The 23834-nt window shown below is 49.1% G+C and overlaps 13 protein-coding genes across 13 annotated transcripts; 3 read left to right on the top strand and 10 right to left on the bottom strand.

Moving 5' to 3' along the window:
* Positions 1–583: 583 nt before the first annotated feature.
* On the top strand, positions 584–994 carry TbgDal_X10740 (hypothetical protein, unlikely; the record flags this gene model as incomplete). Its single annotated transcript, XM_011779943.1, has 1 exon — positions 584–994. The coding sequence occupies one exon, from the start codon at positions 584–586 to the stop codon at positions 992–994; it is 411 nt and encodes a 136-aa protein (XP_011778245.1).
* Positions 995–1002: 8 nt separating this feature from the next.
* On the bottom strand, positions 1003–3303 carry TbgDal_X10730 (hypothetical protein, conserved; the record flags this gene model as incomplete). The annotated part of the gene is made up of 1 exon (XM_011779942.1): positions 1003–3303. One exon carries the CDS (start codon positions 3301–3303, stop codon positions 1003–1005), a length of 2301 nt encoding a protein of 766 aa, XP_011778244.1.
* An 840-nt stretch (positions 3304–4143) lies between these two features.
* TbgDal_X10720 (hypothetical protein, conserved) lies at positions 4144–6768 on the bottom strand (the record flags this gene model as incomplete). Its single annotated transcript, XM_011779941.1, has 1 exon — positions 4144–6768. The coding sequence occupies one exon, from the start codon at positions 6766–6768 to the stop codon at positions 4144–4146; it is 2625 nt and encodes an 874-aa protein (XP_011778243.1).
* Positions 6769–6896: 128 nt separating this feature from the next.
* Positions 6897–7301, bottom strand: TbgDal_X10710 (hypothetical protein, unlikely; the record flags this gene model as incomplete). The annotated part of the gene is made up of 1 exon (XM_011779940.1): positions 6897–7301. The coding sequence occupies one exon, from the start codon at positions 7299–7301 to the stop codon at positions 6897–6899; it is 405 nt and encodes a 134-aa protein (XP_011778242.1).
* Positions 7302–7499: 198 nt separating this feature from the next.
* TbgDal_X10700 (hypothetical protein, conserved) lies at positions 7500–9260 on the bottom strand (the record flags this gene model as incomplete). Its single annotated transcript, XM_011779939.1, has 1 exon — positions 7500–9260. The coding sequence occupies one exon, from the start codon at positions 9258–9260 to the stop codon at positions 7500–7502; it is 1761 nt and encodes a 586-aa protein (XP_011778241.1).
* Positions 9261–9472: 212 nt separating this feature from the next.
* Positions 9473–9979, top strand: TbgDal_X10690 (hypothetical protein, unlikely; the record flags this gene model as incomplete). The annotated part of the gene is made up of 1 exon (XM_011779938.1): positions 9473–9979. The coding sequence occupies one exon, from the start codon at positions 9473–9475 to the stop codon at positions 9977–9979; it is 507 nt and encodes a 168-aa protein (XP_011778240.1).
* Positions 9980–10053: 74 nt separating this feature from the next.
* Positions 10054–10851, bottom strand: TbgDal_X10680 (hypothetical protein, conserved; the record flags this gene model as incomplete). The annotated part of the gene is made up of 1 exon (XM_011779937.1): positions 10054–10851. One exon carries the CDS (start codon positions 10849–10851, stop codon positions 10054–10056), a length of 798 nt encoding a protein of 265 aa, XP_011778239.1.
* Positions 10852–11276: 425 nt separating this feature from the next.
* TbgDal_X10670 (hypothetical protein, conserved) lies at positions 11277–17786 on the bottom strand (the record flags this gene model as incomplete). The annotated part of the gene is made up of 1 exon (XM_011779936.1): positions 11277–17786. One exon carries the CDS (start codon positions 17784–17786, stop codon positions 11277–11279), a length of 6510 nt encoding a protein of 2169 aa, XP_011778238.1.
* An 877-nt stretch (positions 17787–18663) lies between these two features.
* TbgDal_X10660 (GTPase activating protein, putative) lies at positions 18664–19920 on the bottom strand (the record flags this gene model as incomplete). Its single annotated transcript, XM_011779935.1, has 1 exon — positions 18664–19920. One exon carries the CDS (start codon positions 19918–19920, stop codon positions 18664–18666), a length of 1257 nt encoding a protein of 418 aa, XP_011778237.1.
* Positions 19921–20183: 263 nt separating this feature from the next.
* On the top strand, positions 20184–20492 carry TbgDal_X10650 (hypothetical protein, unlikely; the record flags this gene model as incomplete). Its single annotated transcript, XM_011779934.1, has 1 exon — positions 20184–20492. The coding sequence occupies one exon, from the start codon at positions 20184–20186 to the stop codon at positions 20490–20492; it is 309 nt and encodes a 102-aa protein (XP_011778236.1).
* A 219-nt stretch (positions 20493–20711) lies between these two features.
* Positions 20712–21881, bottom strand: TbgDal_X10640 (hypothetical protein, conserved; the record flags this gene model as incomplete). Its single annotated transcript, XM_011779933.1, has 1 exon — positions 20712–21881. The coding sequence occupies one exon, from the start codon at positions 21879–21881 to the stop codon at positions 20712–20714; it is 1170 nt and encodes a 389-aa protein (XP_011778235.1).
* A 63-nt stretch (positions 21882–21944) lies between these two features.
* Positions 21945–22256, bottom strand: TbgDal_X10630 (hypothetical protein, unlikely; the record flags this gene model as incomplete). The annotated part of the gene is made up of 1 exon (XM_011779932.1): positions 21945–22256. The coding sequence occupies one exon, from the start codon at positions 22254–22256 to the stop codon at positions 21945–21947; it is 312 nt and encodes a 103-aa protein (XP_011778234.1).
* Position 22257: 1 nt separating this feature from the next.
* On the bottom strand, positions 22258–23169 carry TbgDal_X10620 (GTPase activating protein, putative; the record flags this gene model as incomplete). The annotated part of the gene is made up of 1 exon (XM_011779931.1): positions 22258–23169. The coding sequence occupies one exon, from the start codon at positions 23167–23169 to the stop codon at positions 22258–22260; it is 912 nt and encodes a 303-aa protein (XP_011778233.1).
* Positions 23170–23834: the final 665 nt, after the last annotated feature.

Below are 23834 nucleotides of genomic sequence, written 5' to 3'. Positions count from 1 at the left end.
AACGTTGGTTAGAAGGTAAATAAAGTAGAGGCACAAATATCGTGCCACTTCACTCCCATTACAAAAAAAAAAAGATAAAGGGAGATAAATAAACGCACTGCACGCTCAACAACACGCACGGATATGCCCCGGAAGGGGCAACAATAGAATAAATCAAACAAAAACAAAAAAAGGACCCTCCGCCAAACTTCATGTCATCTTCAAGCACGTGGTACAGAAAGGCAAGCCAGCCCATGTCCATAGATAAATTTGTATATACGGATACGCCCGTGTGTGCAGTGGCGGCAGCGGTAGAGGTACAAATAGCCCACGTGCTGGCTGAGAAATGAAACTGAGAGATGAAACCAAAAAAAGAAAAAAAAGGAAAACGGGAGTGAATAAAAAAAAAAAAAGAGCACCGCGTAGTAGCTCACTGACCAACTAATGGAAGGAGAGAAGACTACGCACAGCTAGCGGGAGGGATAATGGATCTTCTCGCCAATTAGGACAAGAGGGAACAAAAAGAGAGGTCACGGAGACAAACGCGAAAAGAAAGACAACGAGAAAACATCACACATCCAAAAGAAAGTACAAAGCTTTGCATATGTTCGCGCACGCAACTCACATGACCTCATTTCCTCATTCACTCAGTCACATATATGTGTATATGTACCTATCCTTTCCCATTTATAGTAACAAGGCGGTCAATGATACCTGCACACGGGTTTGGCAACGCCTTCAAGGATGTATTCATATACTTTTCACGATGGTCATCCATATCATTTTTTCTTCTATTTCATCTTTATTATTTCTCTCTAACAACAAGTATCAACAACTCCCTCACCAGCGTTCCCTTCTCCGGAAACTTTCGCGCTTCAGGAGGACTTTTCACCCTACTGTTTTTTTCACTGCTCCCCCACCTTCTTTATATATTTGTATTTTTTATAGTATCTCTATGTGTGTTCAGGACAGTGTGCTTCATCCGTCTCCACTAAAACACAACGTCTACACATGATTCTTTCTCTATCGGCCCGGGATTGGCGGCCTGCCGTCGGATGCAGCCCGCCTTGTGATAACAGGTGTGTATGGTCGCATGTCTGCAGCATGGGACAGGGACTTCGTTGGGCGGGGGCTTACGGCATGACTGCGAATTTCCAGAGACGCAACGGAATCTTCACGGCAGAACGCACTCCCTTCCGACCCTGATCGAGAACTGCGAGAGGAAAGACATGTGTGTCGCCACTCCATCCATTCCTCCATCAGAGTGGTGTTCATTCCTGGTCGACCGTTCATGCGATGCAGCAGTGAATCCACCAGCCGCTCACGGTCAATGGCGTTGTCGGGTACCCGCTGGTCGGGTGAGGTGCTTGGTGAATTACGGCGGGGTTGCGAAGCATCCTCCATGCTCAGCAATTTACTTCCTCCCGTAAGGCTTTGATACTCATCTTCAAGTTTTCGAGGCCGCTGGTCTCCCCTAGGGGCCCCTGTCACACGCAATGGTGAAGCGGAGCGTGTGGTTTCCATACTCCTCACCACTGTTTTCATAGACGTTGGGGCATCATTGCCTGGGTATTGCCGCATCGCAGAGGCAGGAACCACCTCCTCCTCGGTCATCCTACGCAGCAGAGCATGTCGCTTCGCAGAACTGCCTTTTCTTACTGGCGACACTTGCTTTACAATAAACGATGAATTAACACTGTTAGTAATGTTCTCACCAACCCTTTCTGAAGGTGCCAGTTGGGTTACAGCAGGATTGGTGTGGGTATCATGTCTATCCCCGTTTTTGGCTTTGGTTTGGTGGTGCCCAGGTTGACCAAAGTCCTTTTTCTCTGCAGCAACCGGAGGGGAAGAGTGCTCAGCGCGAAGTGGTGTGTGTTGTTTTCCGCACTCCTCTCTGCATAGTTTCTCGGGCCTCTGACCCTTCTCGACTGCCTTTTCCGGTGTGTGTGATGAGAGGTTAGTTGTCGAGTGCCCGCTGGTAGTTCCTATCGTCTTTGTGTTGAGATGCTCGCTACTTTCCCCCTCGGATCTCCCTAACTGAAGCTGCTCGTCCATGAACCTCATACCACCAAATGGAATTCCCCGCATCACCCGAAAGGAATCAATTGTCTTCTCAACATCCTCAAGGCTTGGCTCTCCCATGCGCTGCACAGTTAACTCAAGAAAGGCTGACTGACGAGTGGGATAATATCTGAAAGGGATTGCATACTCCTTCTGCATACCAATATCAACACGAAACTTCGTGGGGTTCAACGAAAAACCAGCCACCTGCTTTCCATTCTCCCATAGTGAAAAACGCAGCCTGTCGTTACTGCACACGTCCTCTATGAACGTCATGTGGTCTTTGTACGTGATCTTCCTCGGGTCCTGGCACTCAACAGACTGGGTGGTGGACACGCCCCCACCGAATCGTACCTTCAAGTAGTAATTCGCACCGAGAAGCAATGGTACAGGATTTTCTTGCCCGCTGGAATCATCCTTGACAACAATCCGTTCAATGCACAAATCTAGCTTTACGTAAGAGTGGGGATCGCATTCGGTAGTTGCCGACGTGGAGGTTGGGGCTCTCAGACAATTGAACGCTTGCATAGGCATCCCTTCCAACGACCCGGCCTGCGGTGTAACAGAATTCGAAAATGAAGAGTTATCCCGCTGCGCGTACGGCTCCCTCTTGTCATATTGGACCTTCCCTCCATCAACAGTGCCATAACCATTCCTCCCATTTTCGTTACGGTTCCTTAGGGCAAGGTTGCCTGCAGACGCCCCGACACCCACAGCGTTTAACAGATTATTGGACAATCCTGTATGCACACCAGGCTGACCATCTATTCCCAGCGGTGTACTGATGACACATCCCGACTCCTCCCTTGCCTCCAGCGCAAAGAGAAGTTTACCAATCGTCTGGCCGCTAACGTCACGAAGCTTAATAGCATAGTTCCTGTTTGACCTCCCCACATACGGCCGTGGGTCGAGAGTCCCCTTTGCCACCACCGATATGGGTTCGTTCGAGTTGCTGTATGGTCTCACATTAAAGGTAATAACATTTGTGTCCCCCTCAATGTCAACAGTCCCCACTGCATTATTAAAGGGCAGAACAATTTCATTACCATGGGACTTGAAATACGACGCAGGTGTACAACCACTCCACTCAGCTGCCTTCACCGTTGACACAGCACGTTGCCGTGGAACAATAGCCCAACAGCAGTAAAAGGGCGAGTTCTCGGGGAAGCGCCGGCTCTCAGCATCAACTGCAAAGATGTTGCTAAACGTTACCTTATCACACACAAAGCGATAGAGGGTGAAATTGAGGGATATCATGTTCATTTCCCCCCTCCCTCTATTGTCCTTGTTTCTTTTTTTCCTTCCTTCCTTATTTTCCTATATCTATATATATATGTATAGATGTATGTAAGGTTCCCTGTTTTCTATCGTATTCTTATTGCTTACCTTCGATACCCTTTTGGATGCTCCTATATTTTTTTTCGCAGTGATCTCACTTTCCTCCTCAAAAAAAAAAAAAGAACGTTATTTCCCAGTACTAGTAACTTCGTTCTTCGTCCCTTAATCCGTTGGATTTCTTTCGCTCTCTGCTTTCTTTTATTTCCCCTTTGAAGCTTCGATGACGTTTCCTCAACCACAACGTGTGCGATAGCTGCGTGGTAGCAACAGACGAATTCGCTGCGACGCGGCTGTACACGAATGAGAGGGGGGAAAATGAAAGAAATTCCACTAAATTTTCCTTTTCCTAGCCCAGTGTGAGTAAAAAGAAGAGAGCGTAAAAAAAAAAAAAGAAATCCAGATTGCCAAAGAGAGCTACAGAGCGAAATAACAGAGAAAAAGATGTCAGTAACATCAAACGCTTATTACCCTCGCTGTTGAACATTAAAAAAGCAAATGAAACCTCCTTGCCGGTGAAGATCCCGGCAGTGTGGGCAGAAGCCATGGTGCAGTGACAGTCATAATAATAAATTCGATAGGAGGGAAAGCACCCCACGTGTTTTTGTGTGTATGTTTGTGAAACTTGTGCCAAAGCCAAAAAGGAGAGTAGACTTCCGTCACTGTGCGTTTATTGTATCTAATTCGGTATCTATGTGCACATATTTATAGATTCTAGAATGTTCATATGCTCGACCCCTGCTTGGATCCCATTCTGCCGTAGCGGAATTAGTTGAGAGTTGAAGGTGTTGTAAAGTACGTTCCGTCACTGCCACAACTTGACGGATCAAACGACGTAGTGCTTCTATACTGGCACGGTTGCCGCTTGTGTTGCAAGTCTCCAGAGTCACCTTGCCCCACGGCATCATCAAAACTCAGAAGAGTAACAAAGTCGAGCACATCTCCACCGTTTGACGCAGTTGCAGAACGCCTGTACTCTGCGGAACTAGGCGATGGGTGGCCAGACACACAATCCGCCGCCCGCTTTCTGGGCGAATGTCCGTGAGATTGACTCCTCCACTCCATACGTTTTCCGCACTGCAGACGATCACGAAGTGGTTTTTCCATTGTAACAGCCCGTACAAACTGTGAGCCACCAGAAAGCCGAGCGCGCGCATACCGCGCTGCCTTCCTCTCCAGTTTCTCTGAATCGATCCGGAGTTTGACGCCAAGCTCTTGCGCCACCTTCAACCTACCATCGAATGTTTCACGTTCCTTTTCCAATACTTGTTTCGCGTGATCGTAATTTTCTGCTGCCACCTCAAGGGCCCTACGCTTCGCCTCCACCTCCGCCGCCGCATGGGACAGACGCTCATACTCATCAAATACAGAATGGAGGGTGCCGTTTGAGGCTACGCGCTGCTTAACAAGTGCAGATAGGCTCTCCTGTACCTCGGAATTAAAGCCCCTTAGCACCTCGGAGCGATGCCTCTGAGCCTCCAGTACAGCCTGAACCTGCGCCCGTGCCATCTCCACTACCCGAGTCATAGACACAAGCCCGCTTTGTAATTCCGCAGACTCTGACGACGCCCCACCACTTGTCAAACACCTTGACAGTTCCTTCCTAACACTTTGGGTCCACTCACGATAAATACATTCAGTTTCCTGTTGTTGAGCAGCGGCTCTCACTCGCCCGTCCTGCAACCCACGTACCATCAGCTGCACGGATTGATGCAGCGGCCCCACTGCAGATTTAAAACGCTGCCACTGAGCACCGAACTGGCGGCTAAGCAGACGCACTTTTTCCTCCAGTTCCGCCAGCATGCGCTCCTTCCCCAACGCAGAGAGAGATTCACATCTAGGGTGCTGTGAAGCAATAGAAAGATCCTGGATATCGAGTGAGACAGACTGCTTAATCTGTTCCACGCGCTCCCGCAAGTACCTCACATCCTTTTCAACTGCCTTACAAACTGAAGGCGTGGCGGCAGTAACGCTGGAGCCCAGCTCATCATTTTCACAGCGGGGTCGAAGTGCCGCCGCCTTCTCCGAAGCCTGAAGCCGCGCAAGATGAGCCAACTCAGCAGCATATCGCTCCTCCATCAACCTCAGTTCTTCCTTCATCTTTCTCTGAAACACCTCCATATCTGCGGCTGCTCGACGCGTCATCTCCTCAAAAGTAATCAGCGCTCCTTTCTTTGCCTCAGCTGTAAGCTCCTTCTGTCGTTCCATAAACTCCATCCTAGACGTGGTAAACCGTCGCTCAACCTCTGCTTGGAAACGAAATCTTTCTCCACCAAAGATGGAGTCCACTCGCGACTGATGTTTAGCTCGCCGTTCTTCACAAAATGATGAGAATCCTTTATCCACATTCTTCTGGAAAGTGTCCAACTGCTCGCGTCTTCTACGCCGATCATTGCACTGCATATCCGACCTCTCCTGGGCAAACTGTGCTACGGTGTCTCTGATGCAATTAGTGAGCGACGGTTTGATTCGCAAGCAAACCGCAGCGCTTATGTCGCGCAGCGTTACCTTCAACCTCTCTTGCAGTTGACAAACCGCTCGTTCATATAGTTCAACACTGCTGATTGACCCATCCATAGTGCTGTGCTTCTCTTCAACAGCCAACAGGTTCACTTTCTGGTCTTCTACAGATGCAGTTAGAGTACTCAGTTCGTCCTCGTACCGCTCTCGCATGGTATTGACACCCTCCACTAATAGTTGTTTGTCCTTTGCCTCATTCTCTTCTGTGAGCTGTTGGCGTCTTAGTTCCAGCGCCCTCTCCAACTCTTCTCGCGCTGCAGCTGCCTTCTCCCCCGCCGCCTGCTTCTGCTGCACTTGTTCGTCTAGAGTCCCCACTTCCAGGCACAATTCGTGTTCGCCGCTTTCGAACTTCCGAATCACCTCCTCGCAACTGAGGGTCTCAACTTGCACGCGTTGGAGCTCCTTCTGCAGTTCGTGCCACCGATTAGTGATTTCTAAAGACACCGCAGCAGAGGGTTGAGGTGTTGAAGGAACATTTGCAGGAGCATCGTCATCGAAATCGAGAAAGGAGGGCACTGCCTGAGCGGGTGCCCCTCTGGAGGCGGCAGATGCCGGAGGTTCCGATCGCGGGGGTGGTTTTGCGGGTCCGTCATCATCGTCAAAATCAAGAAATGACGGGGCGCTCTGCGCAGGGGCGGGGGCGGCTGGGGGTGCCGTCCTCCCTGACGCAGCAGGTGCTGAAGGCTTGGAAGGTCCTTCATCGTCATCGAAATCGAGAAACGAAAGTGTGTCCCCGGCGGTAGCAGGTGAAGGTGCTGCTCCGGTTGAGGTGGTGAAGCCTCCACCAAGCGATGAGTTTGTCTCATTGTTCCCCGCAGACCCCAAATTAGGTGCCTGACTCAGGCCTTTGCGGCGGCCTGCCACGGGGATCATCCAGTGCCCTATTACGCTCTACTAACAGGAAATTGAAAACAAACAGGGTGAGAAAGAGGTAGCACAGCAAGACGACGAAGCAAAAACCCAATTAGGTGCAACCTAAAACATCAGAGGGCATTAATAAATTATCCAGTAATGTGAGAAGCAGAAGAAAGGTTTTTAAAAAACAGGTGGGTACAGGCGCATAACAAAAATAATGAAGGTAGACAGACACCACTTTCTTGCAAACAGTGAATTTGGTACATGGTCCCCCCCCCCATGATACCGTCCGAAAACATTACACACTCGAATCTCACAGCAAAACACCACGTACGGATACACATATTCGCGTTGCCGCGAAAAGAGGGTCCAGGAAAGGTACAATGCGGTGGAGTACCAATAAGTATATGAAGGGGAAGAAGGAAACATTGATAGCTCCGCTCACCTCGAGTGAAGGAGGCATGTTCAGGCACCTCACAACACAAACAATGGAAAAAAGGGTATATTATTAAAGAATTTGAAGTAATGGAACATGTCACACTCCCTCTCATTGAGGGCCTTCCCGTAAGGGACACGGGAACAACCAATCAAACAGTGCAGAGGGGAAAAGGAAGGGGGGAAATCGGCATGGACAGCGTGGGTTTCCGTACCAGAAAAACAAAAACAAACATAGAGGGGGAGAACGCCCTAGGATACAGACAAATTGCGCCCAAATGCAAAAGGAGGTAAAGACGAGTTGATTAAATTGTTTAATCCGTGAGAAATGTGTTTACTTCAGGGGTCGCAGATGGAGTGATCGACAAAAAATTCGTGTCATGCGTGGGGACCCGCTTTTCCGTTTTTTTTGCAGTAGCCCCCCTCTTCATGTGCTTGAACAACAATTGCAATACGCGCTCCTTATCGGACCAACTTAGTTGCGATATATCAACTGTATGAAGGTCCTTTATCTTTGGCGCAGTTGGAACACTCAGGAGGTCGCTGATTCCCAATGGACGCTCCTCAACGAGTCTACCGCCGTTCGTCGCCTGCATTTCACGACTGGTGCTGCGCCATTCTATTGGTGGCACAAGCACATTTGCTGGAGAAAAGAACGGAGATCCCGACATTGTGATTAATGGAAGTGACCCGCCCCCCGTGTCGGCACTACGAGAAACTACGCTGCTGTTTGTGCACGACACGTTGGCATCGACCACCTTTTTCGTAAGTGTGGAATGCGATGTCGGCATCACATGGCTGCGGTCACCGATCATGAGCGGCTCCCTGCCCCGCGTAAGCTGCAGCAAATCAGACGGGATCCCTTTGGGAGGCTTGCGGAAACAAATTTTGTGCGGAGCGTTCCGTCGTTCCTCTGACACCTCCTGGCGAACCTGTTCCAGGGCCCGGTGAAAGAACGTTTCCATGTCGGAACGTTGTTCGATTAACTTTTCTGAAATTGAACGCATCTTTAGCAAGTCAGCACGCAGATTCTCTGCGGTTGACCGCCACTTGTCACGCTCACTTGAGAGTTTCATCATCTCAGCCGCATGAATCTTCTCCTGTTTCTGCAATCGCTTCTCATACTCTTCCAATGAACTATTTAAGTTGTCTTCGGTGGTTCTCACTTGATCTCTGAGGAGGGCAATCTCGTTCCTCTGCTTCGCGTGATGAACTGCGTGCATTGTCTCCACCGAAGATGCTAGTTCGGCATCTCGCCTTAGCGCGTTGTTAGTCTTTTGCAAAGTCTCTGCTTCATTTCGCGCAGCATCTGCATCACTGGAAAGAAAGGAGATGTGTGTCTCAAGGCTTTTGTTCTGTTCTTCTATAGCACGCGTCTTTTTGCTAAGGTAACTACGCGCTAAACGTGCAACCTCTTCTTCCCGCTCTCGCTCATACTTTTCCTCCTTTTCCCGAAGCCTCACACGCTCTTCCATGCACTGAAGCCGCATCTCTCGCTCATTGCGCTGATGGTTTTCACACTCTTCTGCGTAAACTACACGAAGTTCCTTAATTTCCTTTTCGTGCGCATCGCGCGCGTCCCTGAACTCGATAACGCTTCTGAGGTCACTCTCAACATCCTCAAGGCGCTGTTTCAAAGTTGCTATAAGGTTATCACGCTCTTGAAGTTCCTCCTGCATTTTGCCCACAACCTCTTCCATACGCAGTTCAGCCGTCGCACGCTCGTTAACCAATTCTTCCTTGAGTTTGCGGTTCACCTCCTTCACCAAAGTCATTTGCTTTTCAAAGTATGTTGCTGCTGCCTGGCTCTCCTCGTCCTTTTCCGCCATTTCCCTCTCCAGGGCATCTCGGGCCTCTCGGAGATCATCCACCTCTTCCGAGCGCTGCTCTACGGCGGCCTGTGATGCGCGCAGCTGAGCATTTGCGAGCGTGGCAGATATCAACGCAGCCTCTGCCTCACGGCCCTCCAAAGGGGCTTCACGCGTGTGGAGTGTTGCCATTGGGTTGCGCCGCGGGGAAGCATAAGGGGACAATTGCATGTTTCTTCTTGACTCCAGGGGTGATAACGAAGCCATAATCACACTGCAAAATTAGCGCGCAGACACACACACACACACCTCAGAAAGACACCTCCACGATGTATCACAGCTGCTACCCGCGTGTGGTGTGTACACCCCTCAGGCACAAGTGGTGGACACTCTCCACACAAATCAGTAGTGGATAAATTCTTACACTCCTAACACTTAGACACAGAACAAAAGCAACAAAAATCGGGGGAAATCCACTCATGAGCCTGCGGGAGCGCATTCTTTTCTCTCGGACGCTGCATTGGCGTCAGTACCGTCGCGGGTACACTCTCACACTGCTGACACAGAAAGTGAGTGTGAGACAAACAAACAAGAGGGGATGGAGAGGGCACAACCGTACGATAACCAAGGCAAAATATGAGACGAGTTCACACGTGGAATGGCAACACCGATTCCACGCGGTAGTCACCTACATCTACTGGAGAGTTATTGGCAGATCATGCATCAGTATCACGGCACTCATCCAAACCCCACTTACATATTGGACCAAACCGCCCATTCCACTGCATCATTCCCTACTGGAATATGGGGGAAAAAACGTGCCAACGAAACAATCCCACGCCGCACCACTACACACAAACAACATGTTAAGGTACAGGTGTGACAAAACGATAGGCCTTTCGCAGTGTTGTTTGGAAGTGGTGCCCTCCTCAACACGATCAAACCACGCACATCTAACCGACCATGCTGCAAATGAGTTCACATAACTTCACAGACCGCATATAGAGTTAGGTAATACAAAAATATAATGTCAGTGTGAAAGCACTAAACGGATACCAGATTACCGCAAACGCAACTTTTTAGCCTCGTCAGCAACGAAGCGTCTAGCACGATTAAGGACTTCGGCATCCGTAGAACTAAACAGGACCTGATCCTCGCTCTCTTGAGGTGAATTAAACATGGGGTTCATAGCGATAGCATCGTAGTGCTGCCCATTAAACACAACATAGGCACGAACGGTATAATTGTTGTCTTCACCGAAGTGCAAAACATTAGACGACGTCAAATCAAGTGCAACAATCTCAGTTTGCGTGAGGAAGCTGAGGACCATAAGTTCGATCGCCCCGCCCCAAGCGTTTGGGTTCCGTATGAAATCGACGTACTCGCGGTTTGGCCGGTCAAGAATCGTTTTCTCATTAAAGACATTCGGATATGCTTGCACAATATCGGCGCACTCTTTGCGCAGGGACGGTCCATCCACTCGGCTCTTGTTACGGAGGACATAAGCTGCAGCATGGAACAAACAAGAATTATCTGAAGGGCAAACGCGCCGAACAAAATGCCACTTGCCGTCAACTGGGGGCACGTAACGACCTTCTGTCTTCCCCTTAACCACATCCGCCTCGCCCACTTGCACAATTACGTTTCCTCCCCCCGGAAGCACACTGGCAATGGAAGCAGCGCCATCACCAACCTCAACGGGACGTGGTGGGAACCCACTAAGAATCCGCAATTGCGAGCACGGCACGTCGGTTAGGGAACTGATAGATTGCACGAACGAACCCCAAGTCGTAGTGCCATCAAGATCCATGGAAACAGGCTCCTTGCCTTTCGGGAGGCGAACCCGGAAGCGCAGCATTTTTGTCCCCACGCACTCACTAAATAACGTGTCCCCCGCTGGGTCAGTAATTCGAAATGAAACGGCGACTCAAAGAGTGTATGAAGTGAAGAAAAAACAAAAAGGAAGGAGAAAGAAAAGAAGGAGGTATAGAGATGGGAAGGGGACACACCAACAGCCTGCAAAAAAAAAAAGACAAAATCCAAAGATGATGAAGCCACAGTGCTATATATATATATATATATATATATTTGCTCTACCTGAAATGTACGCGCGGGTTAGCAACATCTAAACAGAGGGCACCTGTAGCACATGAAAGAAGGGGGTGGCAACAAAATACTATGCAGGATACCTCTCTTTTCTTTCCATCTATTTACATAACCATCTTCACCGTTTCTGACAATCGTGGGAAGAACAGTAACGTACACTCCAACGAAGATAATATCTCAAACGGGCTCTGTCTCACAACCGCAGTGTATTGAAAGCTCCTTTTCGCGGCCATACTTGGAATTCTCCCACTCATCGCAAAGCTCTGCAAACTTTTCATTCTGCGTAATACTGTTGGAATGCATCGTTATAGTTTTGTACAATGTAGATTGCTTGCTGAAAATTTCAAACTTCTTCTTGTACTGCTTGGCTTGTATCTCACTATTCTTGGGATTAAAGCATTTCATGTGAAGGGCAATATACTTTAGCGCAGACTCTTCCAGCGACAGCCCGTAGTACTTTGGGCGCACCTCCGCCACGGCTATCAGAGCGTGCGCAACAGGGTCGTAAAGTATACGGCGGATGAACTCCTCTTCATCAATGGTAGACATCGTCTTACCTTCCGGTAGTGGCACCTTCCGCGAGGGCGGCAACTTCGCTCCGTCCACATATTGCCATGGACGCATGAGGAACCTTCGGACTGCTTCCTCATCAAGTAAGGCGTAGTAGCAACCGCCATACTCAACAATGCAAGACGGGTCACCTTTCCTTGCCACAGGTTCCAATACACCACGAAGGCCTCGGTTTTCCCGTGTATCGTATAGGAGAACAGGACAGCATCCCTCCAACTCGAACGCATATTCTGTGCTGGGTTGTACCCGCACGGGAAGAGGGGTCGGGAGGGCTTTGAATCCGGGTGGAAGCGTCACCTGCGAGGGACACAGAAGAAACCTCTCGAGGTACTCCTCAGAAGAAAAAAAGTAGTACTGGCCATCGTACAAAGCCGCGAAACGGCAGTCAGCCTTCTCCTGGTCCACAAGGTTTTCACCCAAACACCAACTGTAAGGGCAGAACCAGCGATATGGTGAGAGATGCGTCTCAATATCGGCTACCGTGTGGTATGAATTGTCTATATCTATAGGGAACCCCGTTAGGTGAGATAAAATTGCACGACCCTCGTTGACGACGAAACCATCAATACAGTCGCAAATTTCAGAGAGACCGGCGACAGATACTCGAGCCGTCGTCAGTTGCTTCTCAATGGTGGCCGTTGACTTCATTAGGGTCGCAACGTCCCTGTAATTGTCATCAAATTGAAATATTTTGTCCACCTTAAGTCCCCACGCCAAAAGCAGACGGTATTGGTCGGGGGTCCTCGGCAAGTTGTGGAGCACAACGCCGTTCTGCTTAGCATCAGCCGCATTGAGTCGATGACCTAGCAACCGGGCCACCAAAGCATCATCCACAGAACCGCTAAGAACAGCATCAATAGCTTTTCTCGACAAAGAAAGCAAGGAAGCATTTACTGCGCTCCAGGAGAGGAGCTTCGGAAGAGAAAGATAAATCCAGTTTAGATTGAAGGCTACGTGCTCAGCGGTACATCGCTTCCTCGACGGCCCGCTATTCTCAGGGGGATACGCACCGTCATCGTCATAAAATGTAATCACGGGCATGCTCCGTAGTGGAGGCTGTGGCGGAGGCTGTTGAATGAAAAGAAGAGGATTCTGCATGTAGCGTAAGAGCGTTTCATCACTCTCGAAGAAGAATAAACGGCCATGGAGGAGGGCCACACGCTGGCATGTACGAAGCCATTCACGTCGACGTCGATTAGCGAATTTTTCGGTGATTTCATCCAGTAACTCTGAATCCAGCTCACTCATCTCCTCATCGTCACCACTTTCAGTGTCTCCCTCCGTGGAAGACGTGTCTAACTGAGGGGGCTCTGGCTTTCTATCGCCGGAATCGAGAGTGTCTTCTGATTCATCTTTACCCTCACTTCCTTCAGGAACTGCTGTCCCCTGGGCGTCGGAAGAAGACGAGTCAGGTTCTATCAAAGGTTCCTCCTCCAGATATGCACCATCCGGCCTCCATTTGCATACACGCCTACTTCCGTGTCTGAGGTCATACAGCGTCACGGGATCGGTGCTGCCGAAGCATGACAGGGTTGCCTCGCCTGACTCGAGCATCCGAGTGGCATCCTCATACCGCACAATTTGCGGGGCGTGCAAAAGGGAGCGACGATTTTCTAAAAACCTACTCAACCGACGGACCGCCCTGCGAAAAACGGCATTCCGGGAGAGATCGCCATTGAGTACGATCATCGGGATTGAACGCTCCTCAACAGCTTCCGCAAATTCTCCAACGGCTTCTTTTTCCACGATCAAATCTTGATCAAATGGACGCTCATTAGCTTCATCCTCTTGGCTTTCATCGTTCCCACCTCCAGCAGCTCCTTCGTCCCCAAGCTCCTCGTCTACGTCTGACTCCGGGTCATCTGCGCCAATGTGGCGACGGCGCCACCTGGCCACTTCACGCTCCTTCCGCCTATCTTCATATTCTAACCTCCTCAAAAGTTTGGCTTCTTCATTAACCACGGGCTCCTCACGGACTTCTGGTATACCACCTGATGACATTTCAGAATAACTTACGCTGCTCATCGCCTCCTTGTTACGTTTAAAATAGATTTCATCCGAAACCTCCATATTCACTGTAACCTCAGGAATAGCGTCCACGGATGATAGAACCTCTATATCACCGTCAGAAAAGGGAGGACACACCATGATGTAACCCTTCGAAGCGAAAGGCTCTATGTGCGTGACACAACCCGCGACCTTCAGGTATGCCTCACTTAGCCGCAACTGACGGTCATGCTCAGTTTCAGGCTCGAATGCCAAATGTTCCTGCAACCGCGCTTCGGCCTCTTCGTCGAGTTCATCCTCCTCTTCATCCCCATTGTTTGCCGCCTCCTCGCGTCGCTCCAGCTCTCGCTCAGCTTCCTCACGCAACTTCATGCGCCGCTCCTGCTCTGGGTCAAACTCCTGCACCTCTTTTAAGATCCCCGCGGCTAATGCAAGATAAGGATTGTCAAAAGTCTGCGGTGGGATAAAAATATTGCTAATCACGCCACCTGTGGGAGTCATAGCGACTTCAACGCATTGGTCAAACAACTTCCTATTGTATTGGAAATACGGCACGTCGTAGGCTTCGTGGAGTGATTGTGCAAGGGTCTTCTTACCACTTTTCGACTGACCAACGATCCACATGCGACATGGGGGAAGCGAATACGAGGAACGCATGTAGCGAAGGGGGTTGAACTCAAACTTTGTTTTCGCCTCCAGTGAAGCAAATGTGTACACGTAACCTCGATACTGCAGACAGTGATCACTCTGGCCTCGTACTAAGAGTCTCCTTTCGCAAAGAGTCACCGGACAAAACTCCAACGTGGTACCAAACTGGTTTAGGAACGTTTTTCCTGGTTTGATGGCGGGGTTGACTGCGGTTGGTACATCATCCTCCTCGTTTTCATCATCATCAAACTCCTGTGCATCTTCCTCATCATCCTCACCCACCGCATCATCAACAACGCCCACCCCAACAGGGTCCATACCAGGGCATACAGCTTGCATGATTTCCGTGACTAACGCGTGCACATCCTTGTCATTAACGACAATACGGTGAATGGCGACGTCATGAGGTGACACCTCAGCCACGGTATCGACACCACCGTCCGGAAGGTCTGACAACTTATCCAGCACGACCTCTTGCGGGAGAAGAACCTTTGGAACTTCGCCGCTATTTTCCTCCACCCCTTCAGCTGCTGACGGTTCCAGCACCGCACTATCCTCCGCCTTCGTCGGTTTCTCATACTGCAGTACGACCACTGTGCGAGGTACGACCTTCTCTGAAAACAGTTGATCGAACCCACTAAGGGGGTTGTCGTCCAACGCGTGCACCAAAACGGGGACAAGTGTATTCTGGCGTTCAAGCCTCTCTTCCAAATTTTTCGCGATGCGTGTGGCAATAGTCTCCGGTGCCTCCGCCTTCTTCTCCCACCCCTTGTATTCCTCTACGGTAACTTCTTCCACAACAGACTTAGCTTTCTTGCCCTTACCTTTTCCAGGACTCTTCTGAGACTTCTTCTTTCGCTTCTCTTGCGCCAAACGCTTCTTCAGCCGATCAGCACGCTGCTTTCGCTCAACAACTTCATACTTTGTTCTATTTGACAACACTTCTGCACGCTTCCCCTTCAACAACCGGTGACTGTCCCAAAGGGTAGTGAACTCACTAAAGGCCATGGGAGTTAGATCCAGTTGCTCGTGCAGTTTCCGTACCAATATTTGCATATCAGTGGGTGAAAGTTGCGCATCATTCTGAGGTTCAACAAGGGAAAGAAGAAGTATTGGTTCCCTACTCAGCGGAAGTGTACCAAGATAGAGGCATGGGTTTGCCCTAAACATCGAAAGCTTTTCCTCGGATGCGAGGTAAAAGAGCTGCTGCCGAAACACACATCCGAAAGCTATGGAGCCCTCTACCAAGACGCCATGCTCAGCAAATGTCACAGGGCAGAAACGCTTCCACCGACTTGAGGTCATTACACCGAAGTTGGTGGCAAACTCCTCCGTGAGACGCTCGATATCCGGGTCATCAAATACGCTTCCTTCCCTTTCGGGGTCCCGTTCCACCTTGTCAACAAGGGCCCAGGGTTTGACGCAGGGTTGTAATGACAGCGTGTCCACAATGTAGGTAACAGCCTCCTCCGCAACGGAAGCACAGTCAACCGTCAAACACCGACCCATCAAGCGGGCACGACAGAGAGCGGTCTCGAAACATGGCAATGCTGTCAGAGACATTTCATTACCGCTTTCGTATCCCTCGGAGAGAGTTTGCGCAACGAGCCTCCTTAATCTCAATTCCCTATACTTCTTGGTACGGGCGATGCGGGAATCAGCCTGCTCAATCTTCCTCTCTTCTTGTACAGTTTGATCCTCAAGTAACTGTTTCAAGTCCTTCTCAACCTCCTCGGGATCCAGCTCCGGAGCGTTCGCTTCCTCGCCTTCCGGTGCCTCCGCACCACCCTCCACCTCCTGTTTTGTAGTAATTTGCGACAATGTCGCCTTCAACTCCTCAATTTTTTGCGCCAGTGCCTCGTAAGAAGCCTCCTCTTCTTTCTCCTCTTTCAAAAGACTCAGTTCTTCCTGGTGGTCTGACTCCCGTGCCGCCAGTGTAGCCTCAAGTCGTTCGGGGTGAAACTCGTTTTCACAATCCACCAGCACAAATGTGGTGGGCACAAGTTCATCCAAAAGACCACAATCGGTAAAAAAACTGATTTTCTCCGCGTCATTCTCGCTAGAAAAAAATGGAATATCGCTGAACACATAACCCCTATACCGTGTTTCGCTGCTACATATCTTCTTGCGTACAAGTGCTGCGAGGGTTGCGAGCGAAATGGGGGCATCTGCATCCGTGCATTCACGTAACTGTGCCCCGAGTGGATCGGCCGGAGCTGCAGCTTCTGCTTCGAGGGCGAGCTCTCCAGCATCCAAGTGAACGCAACCCAACCGCTTCGCCAAGGAAGCCGCCAGATGTGACTTTCCAACACCCCGGCGGCCATGAACAATAATGCGGTTGGAACTGCAATTCATGCGGTAAAGTTCCTCCATCCATTTACTCCGCTCGAGCTCTTCTGGAATGTAGAGATCGTTCGGGTCGACCAGCATGCGGCCTTCTGTGGGCTGCATGTACTGTTGGAAAAGTGCGAATGGGGGAAGTTCGTCTGAGCCCTGTAGAGCTTCTTCACTGCGGGCACAACATTTTTCAAAATATTCTACATCACTTCCACCAACACTGTAAAACTTACACATGTAGCGACACACATCCACAAACTGTTTTTTTAACATAACACCTCGCTCGTTGAGGTGCCTGAGCCACAACGTCTTGGCAGCCACAACTAATCCTGCTTCCGTGGCGTTTACGAATATCGAAAGGCAAAACCACAGAACGAATTTAGTGAAAGAGTTCAGCTCAAGAGGGGTTTCTGGGCTCACTTCCGCAACTTCACAGCCGTTTTGAGATGCGATAAGCAGCCCCCACAGCTTGTCATAAACCGCCGGGTACTCAGGAGGAGACACAAAATCAACGAAAGTCTTAAATAGAGTCCGCAGCTGCTTCGTGTGAACAATAGTGGAACGCATCGTAAGAACTTTGTCACGTGGCAGCAGTCCAAAAGGTTCTACATCATAAGTTATCGACTCTAACAAGTCCTTCAGTACCTGAATGTGCTGTCTTTCCGTGACTGCCAGCCACTTCTGGTCCATGTCGGCCCACTCCATCCACTGCGACTCGACACGCTCCAGAAACTCACGGAAATCACCCCAGCTGTATTCGACAGAATTTTCCTCATCCCCTTTGTCTAAAATCGCGGCGACAGCAGCTTCCACATCGGCGTCCACAGGATTCGTGTGGCACGCCGTGTAGACACAACCAGCGAGGTGTTGCATCTCATCAACAGGAACCACTGCATCCCGTATTGTCACGGGTGGGTCCAGTTTTGCTGCCGCAGCCTCAGAAGTGTCCTCCACGGAGGATTGCTGTGGCACTACACCCACATTACCGCTTTCAGCACCAAGAATTGGTGTCTTCTCAAATGTGGCGTGGAATTTGGCCACGGAGGGCAACGCACACCACAACTTCTCAGCCACGCTGTCAAATGTCTCTTCCACATCCACAACAACGGGTTGCGCTGCCTTCATTTGAACAAGGACTCCTCCTTCCTACCTATCAGTTTAATGGTGGCTCACCTTGTTGACCTTTATTATCTGTTCCGTTCTTGTTTCTTTTCCTCCTTATACATCCGCACAAGTAAACAAGGAAAAGAGTGCGCCAGTGAGTAAGTGCGAAAGAAAGAAAAGACAACACGTTGCTAAAGTACCAAATATATGATCACAAAAAAAAAGGGGGACGGTAGCAGAGGTTGCACCTTTCGAATGTTTAGTTAGCTAATTGGTTTAAGACGAGAATAACCATGAAAACGGAAAAATGAGCGCAAGTGAGCCTCAACGCTTGTGTGTTACAGCACCTAATGTAAACACCAAGGAAAGACTTAGAAACTTGAAAGGAAGGGTGGAAAATAAGGTGACTCACAAAGATAAATGAAAAAAAAAAAAACACCACCAACATATGGAAAACGGATACCGCAGCTGGCATGAATACAAGTAAAAATGTGCACTTGTGTGTGTGTCACTGCTACAGTAACGACAACAATGAGGTAGTTTTTTATCCTGTATGGTAACGAAAAAAAAAAAGTATATGCAAAACAGTCGCGACCGCAGCCGAAAAAAAAAGGGGGAACGGTACCTAAACGGAAAGCAAACGGAAAGTGGAACAAACGAAAGACCCCTGTTGTCAGAAAAAAATGTCACAACAGCCCCGAAACAGAACCATATCCAAAACTTTCTGCTGGCACAATAAAGATGCGGGGAACCACCAATAAAATGTACCCGGGCAAACCACCTGTTCCTGGAAGACAAAAAGAGAGGGTCTAAACTAAAAGATGAAGAAGCGCCGGCACAAAGATCATTTATGTACGATGACGAGATAATTAGCCACAAAATGCAGTGAACACACAGCTCACACCTGCCCTTCACGTTTGGTTAATTCATACTCCCTCGCGAAGGCCTCCAGCTCAGCTGTCTTAAACCGGACCCCATGTGCTCGCCGAATAAGTTCATCAGGATCTTTGCCCTGTTCAAGAGTTTTCGTTGCAAAGATGATCTCCTCAAAAGACATGGCAAGCAATCGCCGCTCCTCCAACTTCAGCAAAACAATAGCGATACGAAATATAATCTTCCACCCCTCACTCAAAAAAATGTCCCAAATCCTCAACACAGCACGAAAGTTAAAGTCATACACAAACAGTGTCATAAACCACCGTGAGGCATAGTATGTTGGGTGAACACCAAGCTCCTCAAAGTGCTCGTATAGGTTGGGAAGCAGTTTGGCCATCAACCGCTGTAACTGGTAGAAAAGTTTATGAAGCATAGGAAACCCCGGTTTGTACATCTCCCGCAACCGATACTTTTCGCCGTTCATGAGAGTGTGCAAAGCCCAAAATGTCTCCTCCTCGGTCATCTGCGTGTAGAGCGCACCAACAACAAATGCCATGCCCTGCACATACCCCACCTCCGGGTCGATGTTAGCGTAGGCGTGAAGTACATTGCGCAAAAATGTCTGTCCAATACCGCCCTCTTCTCTAAACAAAACGTGCTTCGGGAAGGTCCTCGGAAGGTCCCGCGAAATTGTTCCTTTCAACCCTTCATCCGAGATATCTTTGAGGCGAAGGCAATCATATGTGCCCTCGTTGCCGGGGTTCAGCATTTCCAAGTACGAGCCTATCAATAGCTGCCACGCTGCACCCCGAAAAGAAGATGGAATACCCTTGCGGCAGCGCGACTTCACTTTACTACGACGTTTCTTGCTCATTGACTCCCAGTTCGCCTGCATCTTCTGCCATTTCACCTCGCGCCGAGCAACACGTTTACCGTCAATGCCTCTGATGTACCGCTGCACCCGATCATGTTCTTCTTCATCGATAATGAAGCCAAACTCATCGACAAGTAGATTTTCTTCATTTTCTGGGTTGCCAGAAGCGCTCACCGAGGCGGACTCCACAGAGCTGTCATCGTCTTGTTCATCCGTACCAACAGGAGGGGCAAGAACTGAGTCAGCACCTACGGTAGCATTAAGACCAGGGTCTGGAACTGGTACCGGAACATTTTGGGCAGCAGAGGCATCAGTGGACGCGGAGCAATGAAGGTTGCTTTTGGCAGTTTCTATGCTGTTGTTGCAATCCCCTGGTCGACCAAGTACATTCCCCCCATCCGACATGGCAAATGGGTGATGGCGTCACCGAGTAAATATGACGGAAACGGTAAAACAAAGGGGGGGACAACAGCCCGACAATCCGAGAAATGAATCAGCGGAAACGACGGGAAGGGGAGGGGGGACCTGCGCACACGCTCGAGTCTATCGCTAGGCTGGAAGGTGTAATAAAGCAACCTTTATATAAAAAGGGAAAAAGAAGGAGACTTTCAAAAGGCAAAAGACCGACTCGTGAGAAGGTAGTTGGGAAGTGAATAAGTACATGCAACATGCAACATGTCCACCTTCCAAAAAAGAAAAAAGAAAAAAAATACGTGTCTCTCTCATTCCTCCAAAGATACACAACAAAAGTCCCCACATATCCAACAAACAGTACCTATTGCCTCACTACACCGGCATGGCCTGAAGTGATACCGCCACTCCGCATGGTGTACATACAGGCCACGGCGTCAGGGAGAGTAGAAAGCAAAAGAAAACCTGAACAAGCGATTGTCTGGCAACGAAAGTCAAGTAAGGTGGGGAACAAGACGAAACAACACCAATCACAAAGTTCGATGACGTTTAAATTGCGACGGTAAACTTGCTGATGTGCCGTCTCAACGAACACATACACATCTTTTTATATATAAATGCCAATTGCACGAACAACCGGACAGCACCGACAACCAGAGAACGGCGCACACCAGTTATTATCGACACAGCAGCTAATGATACAAATATACAAAAACGAGTGCATAAGGTTGGGAAAATAACGCACTCTGAGGGTAGCAAACATTCTCCCCTCCCCCGGGAATGCATTAACATCGGAGTGCGAAGTAGCGCATTCGCCATCGCTGCAGCAATCGAACGCCGTACTTTCGAGCGGTTTCACGTACAGAGAAGGGAATTAAATCTGCCGCAATCCCCGGTGGCGGTGTCTCCAGACAATCAACACAACGTTCAACCATGGCGTGCAGCGACCGCTGCATGCCTGCACTCATTGAACTCTCCGGGAACTCCTGCGGCCCAACGCCAATGTAAAAGAGAACCGGCTTCGCGGGGCGCGACCCCCGGGGACCATAAATCTTTTCCCAAGCAGGAAGATACCGTGGATTACTGAGATGTTGGTGCAAGTAATATGTGTAATGCCCAGCCCGCACAAAATTTATAACAAACTCCTCGGTTATGCTGTCGCGGGAAGTAATAAAGGCAGATGCATGAGGACCTGTGATCAGTGCATCAAACCTCATGTATTGAGGTGGCGTGTATGAGCCACCTACCGCCTCTTTGCTAAAACGATGGACAACTTCCTGATCGGCAGATGTATTGCGGTATGCGTAGAGTTTGGTATTTTGTAGCTGATTCACGTTGTTAAATGGCTCTCTAGAATCTGCAATAATTCCCAAAACCGTTTGAAACGTTTTCACATTGTACGTGCGACGGAGAAGCAAGTTGTACGTGTACTCCCGCCTGTGGTAAACGCGGAGTTGGTTCATGTTTTCAATGACAATTGGATGGCGGTTTGCGCCTGTGAGAGACGAATGGTAGTGTGTGAGAGCGAACCCCATATTTCGGTACGCAAAAAGCGTGCGATCCTCAATGTGTCTCCGTATTGGTGCAGCGTTGGGCTCCGCAGGGTCAACAATCGCAACAGGGATCGTTTCATGAATGTGCATCGCGCCCCTCCTCCAAAACCCTCCCAGTTGCCCAATTTGCTTATTCGCTCGTTTATCATTCCACGACGCGGAGTGAGCGATTGCTGGTGTGCGTATGGAAAAGAATAATACCCACAACCTGGCGCATCTCACAACGCCAGAACGAACAGTGAACATAGTGATTTTTAGAGAGGAAATGACAGGAACAGTAATAATAGAAACACTACCCACACTTCCGTTTACAGTGCACCACGAGCCCCCATGCAAATAAGCCACGAACAAGTGTAGAGGAAAAGAGAAACAAACAAAGTAAATACATCCACAACCCGTCATGGCCAGCGGCGAGTACCTGCACCGGCACCAACAAGTGACGAGCCTTCATTAACTGGAGTGTGTTTACCCCTCTATTTCACACACCTCTTTACTGCTGCAACTTACTTGGGAGTTGATATGTTTTGACATGCCGAATACTTGGCAGCCTTGCACCGTATGGACGCCTCGTAGCCCTACAAAAATGAGAACTTTCCAACACAAGCATGACTCCCTGCAAACATGAAAAACACCAGCACACATTGCATAACGGCTAGTAGGGAAAACTTGAAAAACGTTGTAATCATGCTTGGCAAGATGCGGTGATAAAATAGACCTTGTCCTTCCGAGTGTGCTGATCAGATACAAAATTTGTTTCACCACCACGCTATCCTTCATTTTAGAGCTGTTGACAAAACTTCCTCTCCCACCGGACTAAATCAGCCGTCTTAAACTTCACACTTAGGGCCTTACGGATGACCTCCACCTCATCCTTTCCTTCATGAGCGGTGTTCAGTGCAATCAGTAACTCTGCACCATCCCTCGCGCGATCGAGAGCGCTTTTGTGCAGCAATAGAAGAGCAATCGCCACACGATGAATGATCTTCCACCCCTCACAAAGGAACATATCCCAAATACGGGAGAGTAAACCAAAGTTGAAGTGGTATGCAAACAATGTTAGGTACCAGTTGGCTGCAAAGGTAGACAACTCAATGCCATACTCCATGAGCCGTTTGAGCAATTTCTTGCAATGGCGCCCCAACAGTTTCTGCAGTTGATGTAAGCGAACAAAGAGAAGGGGGAATCCAGGAGCATATAACTTGGCCATGGAGTATCTTGGGTTCTCCATAATCGAAACAAATGCACTGAATGTGCTCTCTTCATCCCCAATTTGGATAAGAAGTGTTCCTACGAGAAAGCCCATTCCTTGAACATACCCCGTCTCCGGGTTGAGATTAGCATAGGCGCGAAGAATACTACGCAACCCCATTTGCCCTGTGCTACCCGGTTTATTAAACAATCTATGGGTTGGAAATGTCCTTCCAAGGTCACGCTCGATTATTTCAAACATTGCTGCATCGCGCGGCTGCTGGCTCATAAGAAGATGATAATCCCCGTATTTCTCAAGTTGCCAACCATATGTCATCAGAAGCAGTGGCCACACTGTTTTTCTTTGTGACTGCGGAACACCGACTCGACATAACTTTTTCTTTTTCATGTGAGCGCAACCATCCCACCGCAGCAACGCTTTCGACCACCGCTCTCGTACACTCAACTTCTCGGGGTGGACACGAAGGAATTCCTCCTCCATGGCCTTTTCTTCTGAGCTTATAAAAAAACCGAATCGATCGGTTTCAGCCCCCTCCGTTTCCCGCAGGTTTCGCCCCAACGTGGATGTCGGGATGGTCCTCGACCCCACCATTAAAGGAGGTGGGCGGAATCAACGCCACGCAGCTGATGAAGATAAATTGTAAGGTGAGCAAACGGTGAAAAGAAGCAAAAAAAAAAAAAAGAAAACATTATAAGAAGCAGGAGGTGGGTTAATAGTAATCGAGGGCGGGGAAGCAATTGTACATGAAAGCAAAGAGATATTAAAAAAAAAAAGGGAAAGGAGAGAAGTGCCAAAAGTGCACACGAAGTCGCGATATAATGCTCAGTGGCGCAATTTGATGGGCCTAACTGCATACAAAAGATCAGATACCTTAATTTTCTTTTTTTTAAACATTAAAACATTATCGGCACGGAACAGTGTAAAGGTTGAAATATACGAATGTTGTAATGGAATTTAATTGTGAAACGTTGAAGTGGTGCGACCACCTCCCGAAACGGCGATACCGACACGAAAAACTAAACGTAACTTCGCCACCAAAGAAGTCTTGTAAGAATATGATCCCAAATTTTCCTTAAAAACTTCCTCTCATCTTTCCCCACATTTTCCTCCCCTCACAGCGATCAACGCCCCAAAGTCCCTTACAC

This window comes from Trypanosoma brucei, chromosome 10 (assembly GCF_000210295.1).
Source record: "Trypanosoma brucei gambiense DAL972 chromosome 10, complete sequence".
In the NCBI taxonomy this organism is placed as follows: domain Eukaryota; phylum Euglenozoa; class Kinetoplastea; order Trypanosomatida; family Trypanosomatidae; genus Trypanosoma; species Trypanosoma brucei.
The sequence above is the reverse complement of the archived record's forward strand: the minus strand, read 5'-3'. Positions and strand labels throughout refer to the sequence as shown.